Source organism: Heteronotia binoei, chromosome 1, assembly GCF_032191835.1.
Source record: "Heteronotia binoei isolate CCM8104 ecotype False Entrance Well chromosome 1, APGP_CSIRO_Hbin_v1, whole genome shotgun sequence".
Taxonomy (NCBI): Eukaryota; Metazoa; Chordata; class Lepidosauria; order Squamata; family Gekkonidae; genus Heteronotia; species Heteronotia binoei.
The window spans coordinates 1,599,429-1,614,548 of record NC_083223.1 but is presented as its reverse complement, the minus strand read 5'-3'; the positions used below and the strand labels follow the sequence as shown (position 1 = coordinate 1,614,548).

General features: G+C 50.6%; 1 protein-coding gene across 1 annotated transcript in view; it reads left to right on the top strand.

The window, feature by feature from the left end:
* The window catches only part of JAG1 (jagged canonical Notch ligand 1), an 80,419-nt gene that overhangs the window by 8,982 nt on the left and 56,317 nt on the right, over window positions 1-15,120 (top strand). Inside the window, exon 3 of the mRNA XM_060262249.1 lies at window positions 12,603-12,654. Coding sequence (XP_060118232.1) covers window positions 12,603-12,654 — 52 coding nt within the window. The remainder of the gene's footprint in view (window positions 1-12,602; window positions 12,655-15,120) is intronic.

The window sequence follows — 15,120 nt, the reverse complement described above, 5'->3', positions numbered from 1 at the left end:
GTTCTCACAGATAAGAGAGCTCTGGCTGACCGAAGGCCATTCCAGCAGGTGCAAGTGGAGGAGGGGAGAATCAAACCCAGTTCTCCCAGATAAGAGAGCTCTGGCTGACCGAAGGCCATTCCAGCAGGTGCAAGTGGAGGAGTGGGGAATCAAACCCGGTTCTCCCAGATAAGAGAGCTCTGGCTGACCTAAGGCCATTCCAGCAGCTGCAAGTGGAGGAGTGGGGAATCAAACCCGGTTCTCCCAGATAAGAGAGCTCTGGCTGACCCAAGGCCATTCCAGCAGGTGCAAGTGGAGGAGTGAGGAATCAAACCCGGTTCTCCCAGATAAGACAGCTCTGGCTGACCCATGGCCATTCCAGCAGGTGCAAGTGGAGGAGTGGGGAATCAAACCCGGTTCTCCCAGATAAGAGAGCTCTGGCTGACCCAAGGCCATTCCAGCAGCTGCAAGTGGAGGAGTGGGGAATCAAACCTGGTTCTCCCAGATAAGAGAGCTCTGGCTGACCCAAGGCCATTCCAGCAGGTGCAAGTGGAGGAGTGGGGAATCAAACCAGGTTCTCCCAGATAAGAGAGCTCTGGCTGACCCAAGGCCATTCCAGCATGTGCAAGGGGAGGAGTGGGGAATCAAACCCGGATCTCCCAGATAGGAGTCCGCACACTTAACCGCTACACCAAACCGGCTCTCAAAAGCTTGCTGCCCTGTCTTGGCTTTGAAGGAACAGCCAGCCATGTGGTGCAAAGTCGGTGGAGTTGTCTTTCATCAGAGAGTTCACTCTACTTGGCTGATGTGATCTTGGAGGCCTTGCTGCGTCGTCCTTCCTGCGCACCTCCCAAGTTTTTGGTGCAGGCTCACTCATACGTCCTTGTGATAGGGTGTGAACATAACCTGGAGAAATAGGAGCACAGTGTACGGGATTGTGTGCTCAGGGTGCTTTTTTATTTCTTTAAAGAGCTGGGCCACTCCAGAGGCATGGCCAGGTGCGCTGTGTTCAGCCAACACAGTCGTCTTCTGCAAGGTCTGCTCGAGGCAACGTGGCGAAGCGACTGAAGCCTGAGCTACCCAGATTGTAAATTATTTGGACCAGCTGAAGTTGCCCTGCAGTCAAATCTGCTAGGCTGGGTTTCGGCTGCCCCTCGTGTGCCAGGAGAGAAGAGCAAAAGGTGCTCTCTGGAAGCCCATGTAGCCCCTTGTTGGAACACGTTTCAGCTCCCCGCCCCTTAGCGAAAAGGCTCTTGGGCCGCTGAACGTAGGTGATTTTCCATGGACAGCTTTAGTGGGTGCAGCTAATTTCTAAGGATTGTGGCAAGCCAGAATGGGTGCATGGTGTTGCCCCTGCTTGTTAAATGTTTGGTGGTCTCTACCAGTGGGTTTGTGTGTGAGAGAGAGAGAGAGAAATCCCATGAACATGTCAGACCGATTTCCCACTCACCTTATGCCGCTCTCACACTCGTCTTCTCAGCGGGACTTCCTTCCGATTTCACACTACCTCCCCCGGGGCTGCGGCAAGCGTCGGCGTTTTCACGCAGCAAACAGAAACCGCTAAAAACCATTTTCTGCTTGCTACGCGGAAACGCCGACGTGAAATCGGAAGGAAGCCCCGCTGAGAAGACGAACGTGAGAGCGGCATAAGGTGAGTGGGAAATGGGTCTTAGATTAGGATCAGGGAGGCTAGAGTTGGAATCCCCGCTTTGACATGGATCTTGGGCCTGTTGCATGCTCTCAGCACTCACGGGGTTGTTGTGAGGACAAAATGGGGGGAGAGGCCCATGTAACCCCCATGGAGAAAGACAAGAGAAAGATTCAGCCACTGGCCATTCCCCTGGAACTTTGCTTTGTTAAAATAGCCTTGGTTGGTTTGCAGATTAATTTTAGCCCCTCTCTGTCCATTGCGTGTGGATGTACACAGGCATCACTCCCAGGGCTTTTTGCTGTAGCAGGAAGTCCTTTGCATACGAGGCCACACACCCCTGATGTAGCCCATTCTCCTGGAGCTTACAGTAGGCCCTGTAAAAAGAGCCCTGTAAGCTCTTAGAGGATTGGATACATCAGGGGTGTGTGGCCTCATATGCAAAGGAGTTCCTGCTACAGAAAAAGCGCTGATTGCTCCCTGCACCTACACACAATGTAGTGGTTAAAGTGTGATAAGAACATAAGAGAAGCCATGTTGGATCAGGCCAACGGTCCATCAAGTCCAACACTCTGTGTCACACAGTGGCAAAAAATTTTATATACACACATACACTGTGGCTAATAGCCACTGATGGACCTGTGCTCCATATTTTTATCTAAACCCCTCTTGAAGGTGGCTATACTTGTGGCCGCCACCACCTCCTGTGGCAGTGAATTCCACATGTTAATCACCCTCTGGGTGAAGAAGTACTTCCTTTTATCCGTTTTAACCTGTCTGCTCAGCAATTTCATCGAATGCCCACGAGTTCTTGTATTGTGAGAAAGGGAGAAAAGTACTTCTTTCTCTACTTTCTCCATCCCATGCATTATCTTGTAAACCTCTCTCATGTCACCCCGCAGTCGACGTTTCTCCAAGCTAAAGAGTCCCAAGCGTTTCAACCTTTCTTCATAGGGAAAGTGCTCCAGCCCTTTAATCATTCTAGTTGCCCTTTTCTGGACTTTCTCCAATGCTATAATATCCTTTTTGAGGTGCGGCGACCAGAACTGCACACAGTACTCCAAATGAGACCGCACCATCGATTTATACAGGGGCATTATGATACTGGCTGATTTGTTTTCAATTCCCTTCCTAATAATTCCCAGCATGGCGTTGGCCTTTTTTATTGCAATCTACTGTGATCTAGGAGACAGAGGTTTGAATCCCCACTCTACCCTGGAAGAAGCATGCTGGGTGACTTTGGGATGAGGGGCTGGCCTAACCTTCCTCACGTGAGTGTTTGTGGCAAATGGGAAATGGAGGAAGTGAGAAGAATGTTGTAAGGGGTGTTGGGTCCCCGTTAGAGAGGAAAGCGGGATGCATCGTGTGAGGGAAGGGGGAAACAGAGGCCCTGCTGGCTATATCCAAGGCTGCCACCCTTGAGGCACCAGGAGATCACCTAGTGTGTGGAACATACGCATGTGTATAAATCACATGCATTTGCTCCGAATAGATACATGGCTTCAAAGGCTTGGGTACGTTTGCTCTTAGTTAAGAATGGTGGACTGTTCCGTTGAGGCCGTGAAGCTCCACGTACAAAGGAGAATGGAGTGTCCTTGTGTCCTCCAGCGATGTGATTCTTCTTGCTGTATTCTGTAACTCGACCCACATTGTTCTGTCCCGCCTTGACTGACAGGAGTCTTTTTAACCCAGTAGCCGCTGGGGCAGGCGGTGAGGGAAGGAGAGCTGTGTTGGTATCCATGGCAAGAAAAGTACAACAACAGCTGGGACTTCCGGGGTGGGGGGGGAGAATTAGAAAACCGTCTTACTCATTAAGTGCGAGTGTTTCCAGAAGTCTGTGTTTTCAGGTGAATGAAAATGATGGGCTATAGATTCAGGACAGATATTCAGGCTTCTGCATGACAGTGTGGAACTCCCTGCCACTGGAACGTAGTGATGGCCTCTAGTTTAGATTGCAATAGAACGGGAATTAGATGGATTTGTGGAGAGACAGTCTGATGGCTCAGTGGGAGGCAGTTGTTGGGGGGAAGAGGCCTTATCCTCAGCAGCTCCACTGTGGGTCTTGCAGGAGGGCGTGGGGGGGCTGGCCCCTGTGGGGAACAGGATGCTCGGTTCAAGGGACCCTGGGTCTGATCCGGCTGGACTTCTTCAGTTCTTTAATTACTGCAAAACTCCCAGCGGAGCGTTGCAAGCAGGAAAGTCCTGATCTGCTACATGCCGCATCATCTGCTATGGGGCTAGACTTGAACCTGGGACCTTCAGATAAAATCTGAGCTACAAAGTACTGTAAGTCATTATGGCTCTCGCTGGGGAAAACAAACCGAGGGTGAGGTGCGTGGGAATGAGAACCGCAGTCAGTGAGAGTCAGATTCAAGGCCCGGGCTTTTTTCCCAGGCTCAAGGAATGCAGTTGGGGCCACAGAGGTATGTGCCAGTGGGGGGGGGGGGGAGGGGGGAGAGCGTCTTCCCGTAAGATGACTTGAAAGGGAGCTTTGGTTTCAGGTTTTTGGAAGGGGGCGGGTGTGCTGGGGATTTCTTCTGTGAGCCGGTTTGTAAAAAGAGAGAGAAACTTTTGGTACTAATGCATTGTGCCTCTCTTGCTTATCAATGTTCCCCCCCCCCTGCCTCAAAAGGGGGGAGTGCCTTAAGAAAACAGTGGGGGAGGGAGAGGAGGCAGCGCCTCTCTTGAAAATTGTTGAATCCTTGGGACAAATTCCCGACCCACCTTGGAAACACCTGCCCTTTTGGTTTAGTGTTGGATGCAGAGGGTTTGCAGTGCCCCATATGGAAAACAAAGACATTCCACGGTTGTGCTGCGAAGGAGCAAAAGTCTTGCAAAAAGGTGTCTGTTTAAGTCACAGAGCCCTGTGGCGCAGTGTTAAAGCTGCAGTCCTGCAGTCCTAAGCTCTGCTCACGACCTGAGTTCGATCCCCGGCGGAAGCTGGGTTTTCAGGTAGCCAGCTCAAGGCTGACTCAGCCTTCCACCCTTCTGAGGTTGGTAAAATGAGTCCCCAGCTTGCTGGGGGGAAAGCGTAGAGGACTGGGGAAGGCCATGGCAAACCACCCCATAAAAAGTCTGCCATGAAAACGTTGTGAAAGCAACGTCACCCCAGAGTTGGAAACGACTGGTGCTTGCACAGGGGACCTTTCCTTTTTCCTTAAGTCACAAGCTGTGGCAGGCTTGGCGTGTGAGCGGTATCAGCAGTGCAGGATCCACAGCTGTGGTATTTTATGGTGAGGGGGCAAAGCTAGGCTTGTGGAGGGAGGGGGGAGCACTAAAAGTGCTGCAGAGGGAGGGGTTGTGGCACAGGTGGCCCAGAGGTGCAGCGTGGATGGAGGCCAGTAAAAGGAAAGGACAGTTCTGTCACTAATCTGTTCACCACGGGGGAAAGGACAACTTTCTAAAATTATCCTTTGCAGCAAACAGGAGTCTAAGCAGAAGACATAATGGGGAGTTCCAGGGCAAGATCTCCGTGCTGATATATGCACGTTTCACTACCAGAGAAAATAATACCCCCTGACTGAGAAGACTGCAGAAGAAGACCGCAGATTTATACCCAGCCCTTCTCTCTGAATCAGAGTCTCAGAGCAGCTCACAATCTCCTTTACCTTTTTCCCCCACAACAGACACCCTGTGAGGTGGGTGAGGCTGACTTGCACCTGCTGGCATGGCCTTGGGTCAGCCATCGCTCTGGCAGAGGTTGTCCTTGAAAGGGCAGCTGCTGTGAGAGCCGTCTCAGCCCCACCCACCTCACAGGGTGTCTGTTGTGGGGGAGGAAGGTAAAGGAGATTGTGAGCCGCTCTGAGACTCTTTAGAGTGGAGGGCGGGATATAAATCCAATATATTATTATTATTATTATTCTGAGAGAGCTCTGACAGAAGCTGCCCTTTCAAGGGCAACTCTGTGAGAGCGATGGCTGACCCAAGGCCATTCCAGCAGGTGCAAGTGGAGGAGTGGGGAATCAAACCCAGTTCTCCCAGATAAGAGTCTGCACACTTGACCACTACACCAAACTGGCTCTCTAAGAAGAAGATACTGGATTTATACCCTGCCCTTCATTCTGAATCTGAGAGCAGCTCACAATCTCCTTTATCTTCTCCCCCCACAACAGACATCCTGTGAGGTGGGTGGGGCTGAGAGGACTCTCACAGCATCTGCCCTTTCAAGGACAACTCCTACGAGAGCTATGGCTAACCCAAGGCCATTCCAGCAGGTGCAAGTGGAGGAGTGGGGAATCAAACCCGGTTCTCCCAGATAAGAGAGCTATGGCTGGCCCAAGGCCATTACAGCAGCTACAAGTGGAGGAGAGGGGAATCAAACCCTGTTCTCCCAGATAAGAGTCCACACACTTAACCACAACACCAAACTGGCTCTCTAAATTACTCCCAAATTGGTCTGGTGTAGATTGGGAGAATTGCATCAGGGGTGTGTTTTGGGGCTTCAGCTGTCATCGTAAGTCCTGATCCAAATGGGAGAGCCATTGATACAGAACTTGGTTGAATTGTCCGGTTAGACCTTAACCAGAAGATTTTTGATACCGTCACTGGGTCCTAATTTGGCAAATATGTAATTGGTGGCCCTCCCTGTAATTAAGAAGAGATGTGATCTATGGCATGCTCACGAGGGTGTAAGTCTCGTTACCTGCATTGGGATGGATTACGGTGAATGATGTTTGTCCGTTACCGGCCGTTGGTTTAGTAGCAATTTCTGGCCTGGTTCTTATTCAGGTGGTAAACCTGTGCTTGGACCAGATATAAGAATATAAGAGAAGCCATGTTGAATCAGGCCAATGGCCCACCCAGTCCAACACTCTGTGTCACACAGTGGCCAAAAAAAAATCCCCAAGTCCACCAGTGGGGCTAAAAGCAATCTCACTGTGCCTCCCCACCAAGCACCAAAACACGGAGCATCACTTGCCCCGGACAGAGAGTTCCAGCAATACGCTGTGGCTAATAGTCACTGATGGACCTCTGTTCCATATGCTTATCCAATCCCCTCTTGAAGCTGTCTATGCTTGCAGCTGCCACCACCTCCTGTGGCAGTGAATTCCATATGTTAATCACCCTTTGGGTGAAGGACTTCCTTTTATCAGTTCTATCCCGACTGCTCAGCAATTTCATCGAATGCCCACGAGTTCTTGTATTGTGAGAAAGGGAGAAAAGGACTTCTTTCTCTACTTTCTCCATCCCATGCATAATCTTGTAAACCTCTATCATGTCACCCCGCAGTCGACGTTTCTCCAAGCTAAAGAGCCCCAAGCGTTTTAACCTTTCTTCATAGGGAAAGTGTTCCAACCCTTGAATCCTTCTAGTTGCCCTTTTCTGCACTTTTCCCACCTCAGACAAGGAAATGGGGAGGATATTTGAATGACTTCTACAATGCAACAGAATCCCCTTCTCTTGGAACCCTGGGGATTTGGAGAGGAATTCTCTCCTAACCTTCTCCCTGATGTAATACTTTTTGTGTGGGTGAGTGCTTTGTCACTGCCACCTGAAGAGTACACCTCAGGCTCTGGTTTGTCTCCTGGCTGACAGTGAGGTGATCAAGTTAGCAGCGCGTGGAAACTTTCCTGGTGTTGCATTTCAGGCCTACGTGATAAATAGGCCCCTGCTGGCAGGTGACTTCTGTTGTAGGTCCTGATTTCTCCATGGAGATCTGAGCTTGGAATCATAGAATTGGAAGGTACCTCCAGGGTCATCTAGTCAACCCCCCTGCACTATGTGGGGAAATGACAAGTACCTCCCACTGTCCTCCTTCTCATGATCTGCCTAAGTTCATAAAGTCAGCATGGGCATCTAGCCTCTGCTTAAAAACCTCCAAGGAAGGAGAGCCCACCTCCTCCTGAGGAAGCCTGTTCCACTGAGGAACCGCTCTGTCCGAAAGTTCTTCCTAATGCTGAGTTGAAAACTCTTTTGGTTTAATTTCAACCCACTGGTTCTGGTCCAACCCTCAGGGGCCACAGAAAACAATTCCACCCCATCCTCTATAGGACAGCCCTTTAAGCACTTGAAGATGGCGATCCTATCACCTCTCAGTCATCTCCTCTCCAGGCTAAACATGCCCAGCTCCTTCAGCCTTTCTTCATAAGAATTGGTCCCCTCACCATCTTCATTGCCGTCCTGTGGACACATTCCAGCTTGCCTTTTTCCTTCTTAAATGGTGATGCACAAAACAACACAATATTCTAGGTGAGGTCTAACCAGAGTAAAGCGATACCATCACTTCACGTGATCTGGCCACTATACTTCTGTTGATACAGCCCAAAATTGCCTTTGCCTTTTTAGCTACCACATTTGTAGCTTTTCCCTTTCTGTTCCTCCATCCTTACACATCCTGCCCGCAAGTTCTGGGTTTGCTTTTGTGTGCCCAGTTGCACCACTTCCCCACTTATCGCTGGATATATTGTTGCTCAACAGCAGTAATTTGCAGCTGGATTTTCATCGTGGGCGAGGCATGTGCACTAGCAAACCGTGACTATACTGCAGTATCCAGATGTGTGGTAGCAGCTTTGGTCTCTGTGTCTGGTCTCCTGTCTTCTGGAGAGCCAGTTTGGTGTAGTGGTTAAGTGTGCGGACTCTTATCTGGGAGAACTAGGTTTGATTCCCCACTCCTCCACTTGCACTTGCTGGAATGGCCTTGGGTCAGCCATAGCTCTGGCAGAGGTTGTCCTTGAAAGGGCAGCTGCTGTGAGAGCCCTCTCCAGCCCCACCCACCTCACAGGGTGTCTGTTGTGAGGGGAGAAGACATAGGAGATTGTAAGCCACTCTGAGTCTCTGATTCAGGGAGAAGGGCGGGATATAAATCTGCAATTCTTCTTCTTCTTCTTCTGGCCGAGGTCTAAGTTGTGGCCATTAATTGGGGGTGAGTCTGCAGTTCAACCGAGACTTGTTGCCTCCTTGTCCGATCTAATGGCCGTCAGGCTCAGGATGTGGGATTCTTGTGTCCGACTGGTGTATTTATTCAGAGATGTCCAAGGGTCAGACACGGGCATGGGAAAATTTAAGCCTCTTTGCTGTGCTCCTGCATTCCTTGGATATCTTAATTGTTGATCTATGGAGCAGGGTTCGATGTGCACCTCTTAACCCTCTAGCATCTTGGCTGTGTGCAAGCGGAAGGGCTGTACATGGGTTCCTGCAGTGTCCTGGGTTTGTAGCAGGCATCTCTTCTTAAAGATAGGTCAGGAGAAATCTTTGTAAAGATGGAGCACCCGTGATGGAACCAGCATGCAAGGGGTCGTGCTGGGGCGGAGCACTGAGTTTGGGGGTTGCGGTCAAAAGGGTTTGCCTTGCCTGTCCCGGTGTCATGACTCCACCAGCTGACCGAGAAGTTAGATAAGTTCCGTGATACGTTTAAAAGAAAACTGTGCTTCTCTAAGCTGACAGTGTTGTTCTTTTTTTGTTTTGTGCTGTGGTTTTTTAGAACCCAACACGCCTTGCCAAAGCAAAATCCCTGGGCCATGTCGGAAAGTGGTAAGGCAGGTATGTAGTAAGAGTGACTCTGCCAGCAGATCCATTCCTTTTTCCCCGGAGGGGGTGTGGCGTGCAAACACAAAGCTAAGACCCAGTCAGGAGCTGTTGCTATGCTTCTAAACAGAACATCTTCTCCAGCGATTATGCAAGACTGGGATGAAAACATTCTCTTCACTGGAGGTAGCATGAGTGGCCATAATTGGGCCTTTGTTTTTTCAGGGAGGAGGGGGTTTCTCCTTTTTTTCCATGGTACACCTCCAGCTTGCTCCAACATGTTTCAGCGGCTGTGTGCCTTGACATGGGCAGAGCTCTGCAGCAATTAATCCAAGGTGGAAGAGTGTCTTGACAGGAAGAACAGCCTTCAGGTTGTGTGGGATGCCTGCTTTTGCGTTCCCTTCCCAGCTCGCAGGGTTGTGACGCAGAAAAGAGGGGGTTGTGTGGTGGCCCGCAGGATTTCTCCTTGTGGGTTTAAAAGTTGTGCGTTTGAGTTGTGTGGTGACTTGGGAAGGAAGCCTCTTTAGTTGTGTGGTGGTAACTAAATTGGAATGCCAAGAGGTGGGGGGTGGGGGAGAGAGAGAAGGATTCAGCCACTCTTCACAAGATGGGCATATGCCTCTGCTTGCCCAGATATGCTTACTTTTCGAAGCATTTTCCCACAGTTATCAGTGAACGAAATGGAATCCTTGTCTGCTTTCAGTATGAAACATATTTAGGCTGCTGTCCAACACTGTGTCTGTTTAAAAAAAAAAAAAACTGACTCCCCCCCCCCTTCGTTCAGAGGCTGCACGCTGAGCGAAGTCGTGAGAAATGAATTTGCTGTTGACTTTCTTTCTTTCTTCCTTCCTTTTTTAAAAAAGCAGCCTTATGCCTACACCTTGCAGTTGTTTGCTTTCCTTTCACAAAAGCTGTTTGTTTCTGGCAACATTTAATTCCCTTCCGCCGCTGCGGTAGGAAAGGATGGATCCTGCCTGCTAACAACGTCACACGGCGCAAGATGCATTGAAACTCTTGAGTCACAACTTTCTTTCTTGTTGCCTGAGTTAAGCATCTCAAGAGCTGCTTTCCTCCCACACAGTTGGCGGTGACCTAATGCTCACAACTGGTCACTGGGACGCTTGGCACTTTCTCTTGAGGTGTGGCCCTTGCAGAATCCGGCGAGGCCTGTCCTGTGGCCTTTCTCCCCCCAGTTGCAAGTGCCTAAAATTCTACCCCTCGAGGTCATTGGAAACAACCACCCAAAGTTGACTCTAAAACCATAACTTTTTAAAACCATAGCTCCTAGCTCAGGGGTGGCCAAACTTGCTTAACTCAAGAGCCACACAGAATAAACGTTAGGTGTTTGAGAGCCACAAGACATGAACGTCAGATGTTGGAAAGGGAAGGAAGGAAGGAAGGAAGATGGGGAGGGAAAGAAAATAACTTTAAATGCATTCTCCAAGCCGCCAGTGATTTAGAGAGAGAAATGCCTTCTCCAAGCCAGCCAATGGGGCAGTAGGGGCTCTGAGAGCCACACAATATATGTGAAAGAGCCACATGTGGCTCCCAAGCCGATTATATACATCTTCCGAAACAACCCCCTTCCCTGGCCAGGTCCAATCCTGGCCAGTTAAACTTCCCGCCGCAGATCTTCATAGGCGGATTGCATTTAGTCCTTACGTCCGGCAGCCTGTGGTTCCCCACTGGTCATCTCCGCGCACGCACACTCGCACTCGCACTGTGTTGTAATTCAGGGACCGAAATGTTAGACTCAACACCTGTCCTAGATTCAGGGCGGATAGCAAAACAAAGTCCAGTGACACCTTTGATTCTGGGTGTAGGCCTTTGTGGGCACGTGCGCTTCTCCAGATACTTTAGATGGCTTCAGATGACTAGAGGGGGGCTCTCAGTGAGTGGTTTTTAAACTACTTAAATAACATCTGCAACTCAGGGATCTTTGAAGATCTGTGGGGGTCCCAGAGAGCATAGAATTCCAGCCCTGTTTAGTGTGTCTTGTAGAGAGAGGCTCCCTGGCTGTCCGTGCTAGAATGAGGAGTAATGGGTTGGGTGCAGAGGAGCGTTTCCGCATCCCTGTGACTCCCCTCTCTCCCAGGAGCAGGTTTTGGCAGACTCTGGATTGGATCCAGCCTGGTGACATGTGCTTTCCACCAAAGAGGAACAATCCTTTGGATTCACGGTGGTCTTATCTGTCCAATTTGATTCTGCCACTGCCTGAACAGGATGGGAGACCAGTTCTCTCATCCCGGCAAAAATCCAGTGAGGTAGGATAAGCAGATAGAGAGGGAAGAGAGCAAGAAAGGCTGGAGGTCACCCAGGGGATTTCATGACTTAATGGGACTTGGGAGTTTTCAGTGCTTGTCAACCACTTGTTCCGCCCCCCCCCCCCCCACCTCGCCATGCTGCCTCTTGCAGTCTGCAATTAAAAGCAAGTTGGTGAGGGGCAAAGTATTTTTTTCCTTACAGAATAACTTAGGGGAGGAGGGGTCCCAAGTCCCCACTTAAATCAAACCTTTTGAACTCCACACAGTCCCTTAATGGGAGTGTTGTGCCATTGGAGAGGTATAGGAAATGGGGGTTACTCAACCAGTTTTTAAACATCACCTGCCCAGTCAAGGCTAGGAATAAAAAGTAGCTTACCTAGAATAGCTGGCATCCTTCCAGCCCAAATTGGTTTGTGTTGTGTTTAGGGTTGGGGGGGGGTGGCATTTAGGAGAAAATTTACTGGGCATTTTGATGAGTTCTTAAGTGTGCAGTAGCCTCCAGTGGTGCAGTAGTGTGCAGTTTCTTCCCTTTCTTCCCTCTTTCCCCATGCAGGGAGGCCACGCTCACTCCCCCCCCCCCGCTCTTTTGATGCTGCTTTGTCCCTTTCTCTCCCTCCCCCTCTCCTCCTCCCCTTCCCCAATTCATCCTTTCCTTAGTTACCTGATACTTGTGGGAGCAGCGATGGCTTTAGGCAGACAAAAGCGTTCAAAGGGGGTGCTGAAAAGAACCGTCTCTGGTGATTCTGAACGCTGACGGTGCAGTCCTAGCAACCGTGCTTGGTGGCTCTCCCCCCCCCCCTTTCCTGAATGAGAAATGCTGATATTCTGTGAATGCTGGCCCCCTTTTCCTATCCCCCCCCCCTGCCAAAGCTGCCTTCCTTCTCAAAAACATTTTCCCCTCTACTGCGGCGCTTAACTTTAAAACCTCACTAAGTACAGCATCAGCCCGTGACTGTTGAACTTCCTGGTTAAGTATGTAAGATGCATTAGTGATGACAAAGATAAGGAGACCTTTCACCTTAAATCGCTTGAGTCAGACTGGATCAGGCAGCTGTGAGAAGGATCACATTTGGCTAGGCGGTAATCTATTGCCTCTTTGGCAAGGAAAAGCCATCTTAAGAGAAGAGGCCTTGGTGTTTGCTTGTCATTTTTCCCCGTTAAGCACTTTTAAACTGTGGCGGAGACGCCTCTGACCGAGTGAGCACCTGTCTTCTAAATACTAATAGGTATCTGTTACTGTTTTGCAGAGATCCTACACGTTGCTGGTGGAGGCCTGGGATTACAGTAACGACAGTGTTAGTAAGTATGGATCTTCTTTCTTTTTGCTTTCCCTGCCATGTTTCTTAAAAGCTGGTAGTGAAGAAAAGGGTTTTATTTTCAGGCAGTTTCCTGATCAAAGTGGCATGAGCTTGTGGGAATGGACCAACAGGTGTGAAACAGATCTGTCCTGGTTTTCCTTCCCTGCAGAGAAAAACCCTTTGTCCTTCATTTCCTGAGGTCCTTCAGAAGATCCACAAATGGTCAAATTGTCCAACCTAATTGTGGCAGGTCCTCCTGCAGCTTTGGCGGTCATATTTACACATATCAGAAAGGTTTTCTTTCCATATCACTGTTGAGCTGCTGGGTTAACTACCTGGAGGGGGATTTTAACTACCTAGTGAAGGGACCTCCACACTGTATGGTGGGGACCGCTGATGGATCATGTTTTGTAGCTGTTTGTGGCCTGCAGACAACAAAAAGTCATAAATGGGTCAAACAAATGTTGGATCATAAGAACATCAGAAGAGCCCTGCTGGATCAGACCAGGGAGGGTCCAACTAGCCCAGCCTCCTGTCTCACACAGTGGCCAACCAGTTCCTCTGGAGGGCCAACAACAGGGCAGAGAGGCCAAAGCCTTCCCCTGAGAAGAGCATCAGAAGAGCCCTCCTGGATCAGACCAGTGAGGGTCCATTAGTCCAGCATCCTGCCTCACACAGTGGCCAACCATTTCCTCTGGAGGGCCAACAACAGAGCAGAGAGGCCGAGGCCTTCCCTTGAGAAGAACCTCAGAAGAGCCCTGCTGGATCAGACCAGTGAGGGTCCATCTAGTCCAGCCTCCTGTCTCACACAGTGGCCAACCATTTCCTCTGGAGGGCCAACAACAGGGCAGAGAGGCCGAGGCCATCCCTTGAGAAGAACCTCAGAAGAGCCCTGCTGGATCAGACCAGTGAGGGTCCATCTAGTCCAGCCTCCTGTCTCACACAGTGGCCAACCATTTCCTCTAGAGAGTCAACAACAGGGCAGAGAGGCCGAGGCCATCCCTTGAGAAGAACCTCAGAAGAGCCCTGCTGGATCAGACCAGTGAGGGTCCATCTAGTCCAGCCTCCTGTCTCACACAGTGGCCAACCATTTCCTCTGGAGGGCCAACAACAGGGCAGAGAGGCCGAGGCCATCCCTTGAGAAGAACCTCAGAAGAGCCCTGCTGGATCAGACCAGTGAGGGTCCATCTAGTCCAGCCTCCTGTCTCACACAGTGGCCAACCATTTCCTCTAGAGAGTCAACAACAGGGCAGAGAGGCCGAGGCCATCCCTTGAGAAGAACCTCAGAAGAGCCCTGCTGGATCAGACCAGTGAGGGTCCAACTAGTCCAGCCTCCTGTCTCACACAGTGGCCAACCAGTTCCTCTGGAGGGCCAACAACAGGGCAGAGAGGCCAAGGCCTTCCCCTGAGAAGAACATCAGAAGAGCCCTGCTGGATCAGACCAGTGAGGGTCCATCTAGTCCAGCCTCCTGTCTCACACAGTGGCCAACCATTTCCTCTAGAGAGTCAACAACAGGGCAGAGAGGCCGAGGCCATCCCTTGAGAAGAACCTCAGAAGAGCCCTGCTGGATCAGACCAGTGAGGGTCCATCTAGTCCAGCCTCCTGTCTCACACAGTGGCCAACCATTTCCTCTGGAGGGCCAACAACAGGGCAGAGAGGCCGAGGCCATCCCTTGAGAAGAACCTCAGAAGAGCCCTGCTGGATCAGACCAGTGAGGGTCCATCTAGTCCAGCCTCCTGTCTCACACAGTGGCCAACCATTTCCTCTAGAGAGTCAACAACAGGGCAGAGAGGCCGAGGCCATCCCTTGAGAAGAACCTCAGAAGAGCCCTGCTGGATCAGACCAGTGAGGGTCCAACTAGTCCAGCCTCCTGTCTCACACAGTGGCCAACCAGTTCCTCTGGAGGGCCAACAACAGGGCAGAGAGGCCGAGGCCATCCCTTGAGAAGAACCTCAGAAGAGCCCTGCTGGATCAGACCAGTGAGGGTCCATCTAGTCCAGCCTCCTGTCTCACACAGTGGCCAACCAGTTCCTCTGGAGGGCCAACAACAGGGCAGAGAGGCCAAGGCCTTCCCCTGAGAAGAACATCAGAAGAGCCCTGCTGGATCAGACCAGTGAGGGTCCATTAGTCCAGCATCCTGCCTCACATAGTGGCCAACCAGTTCCCCTGATGTTCCCTCCTGGCTCTGGGATTCAGAGGGTTAATACCTTGAAGGCGGAAGTCAGAGGCCAAAGTCTGCAGATTGGCCTCAGAGCAAGTCAAGTTCTGGTGGTGGATCTCTGGAATAGGATCTGGTTAACAGAAGCTGGCTCTCCACTGAGACAGGCAAACAATGGTTTCCTTGGTCACATCTGCATAGGGGATTATGGTCTTGGCGACAAGTAACTGGAGGATACCATTTTTCAGAGAACCTTGCACTGCTGTAGAAGGAATAGTAGTTGACCGGAGCAATTTCTGGTGACCTAT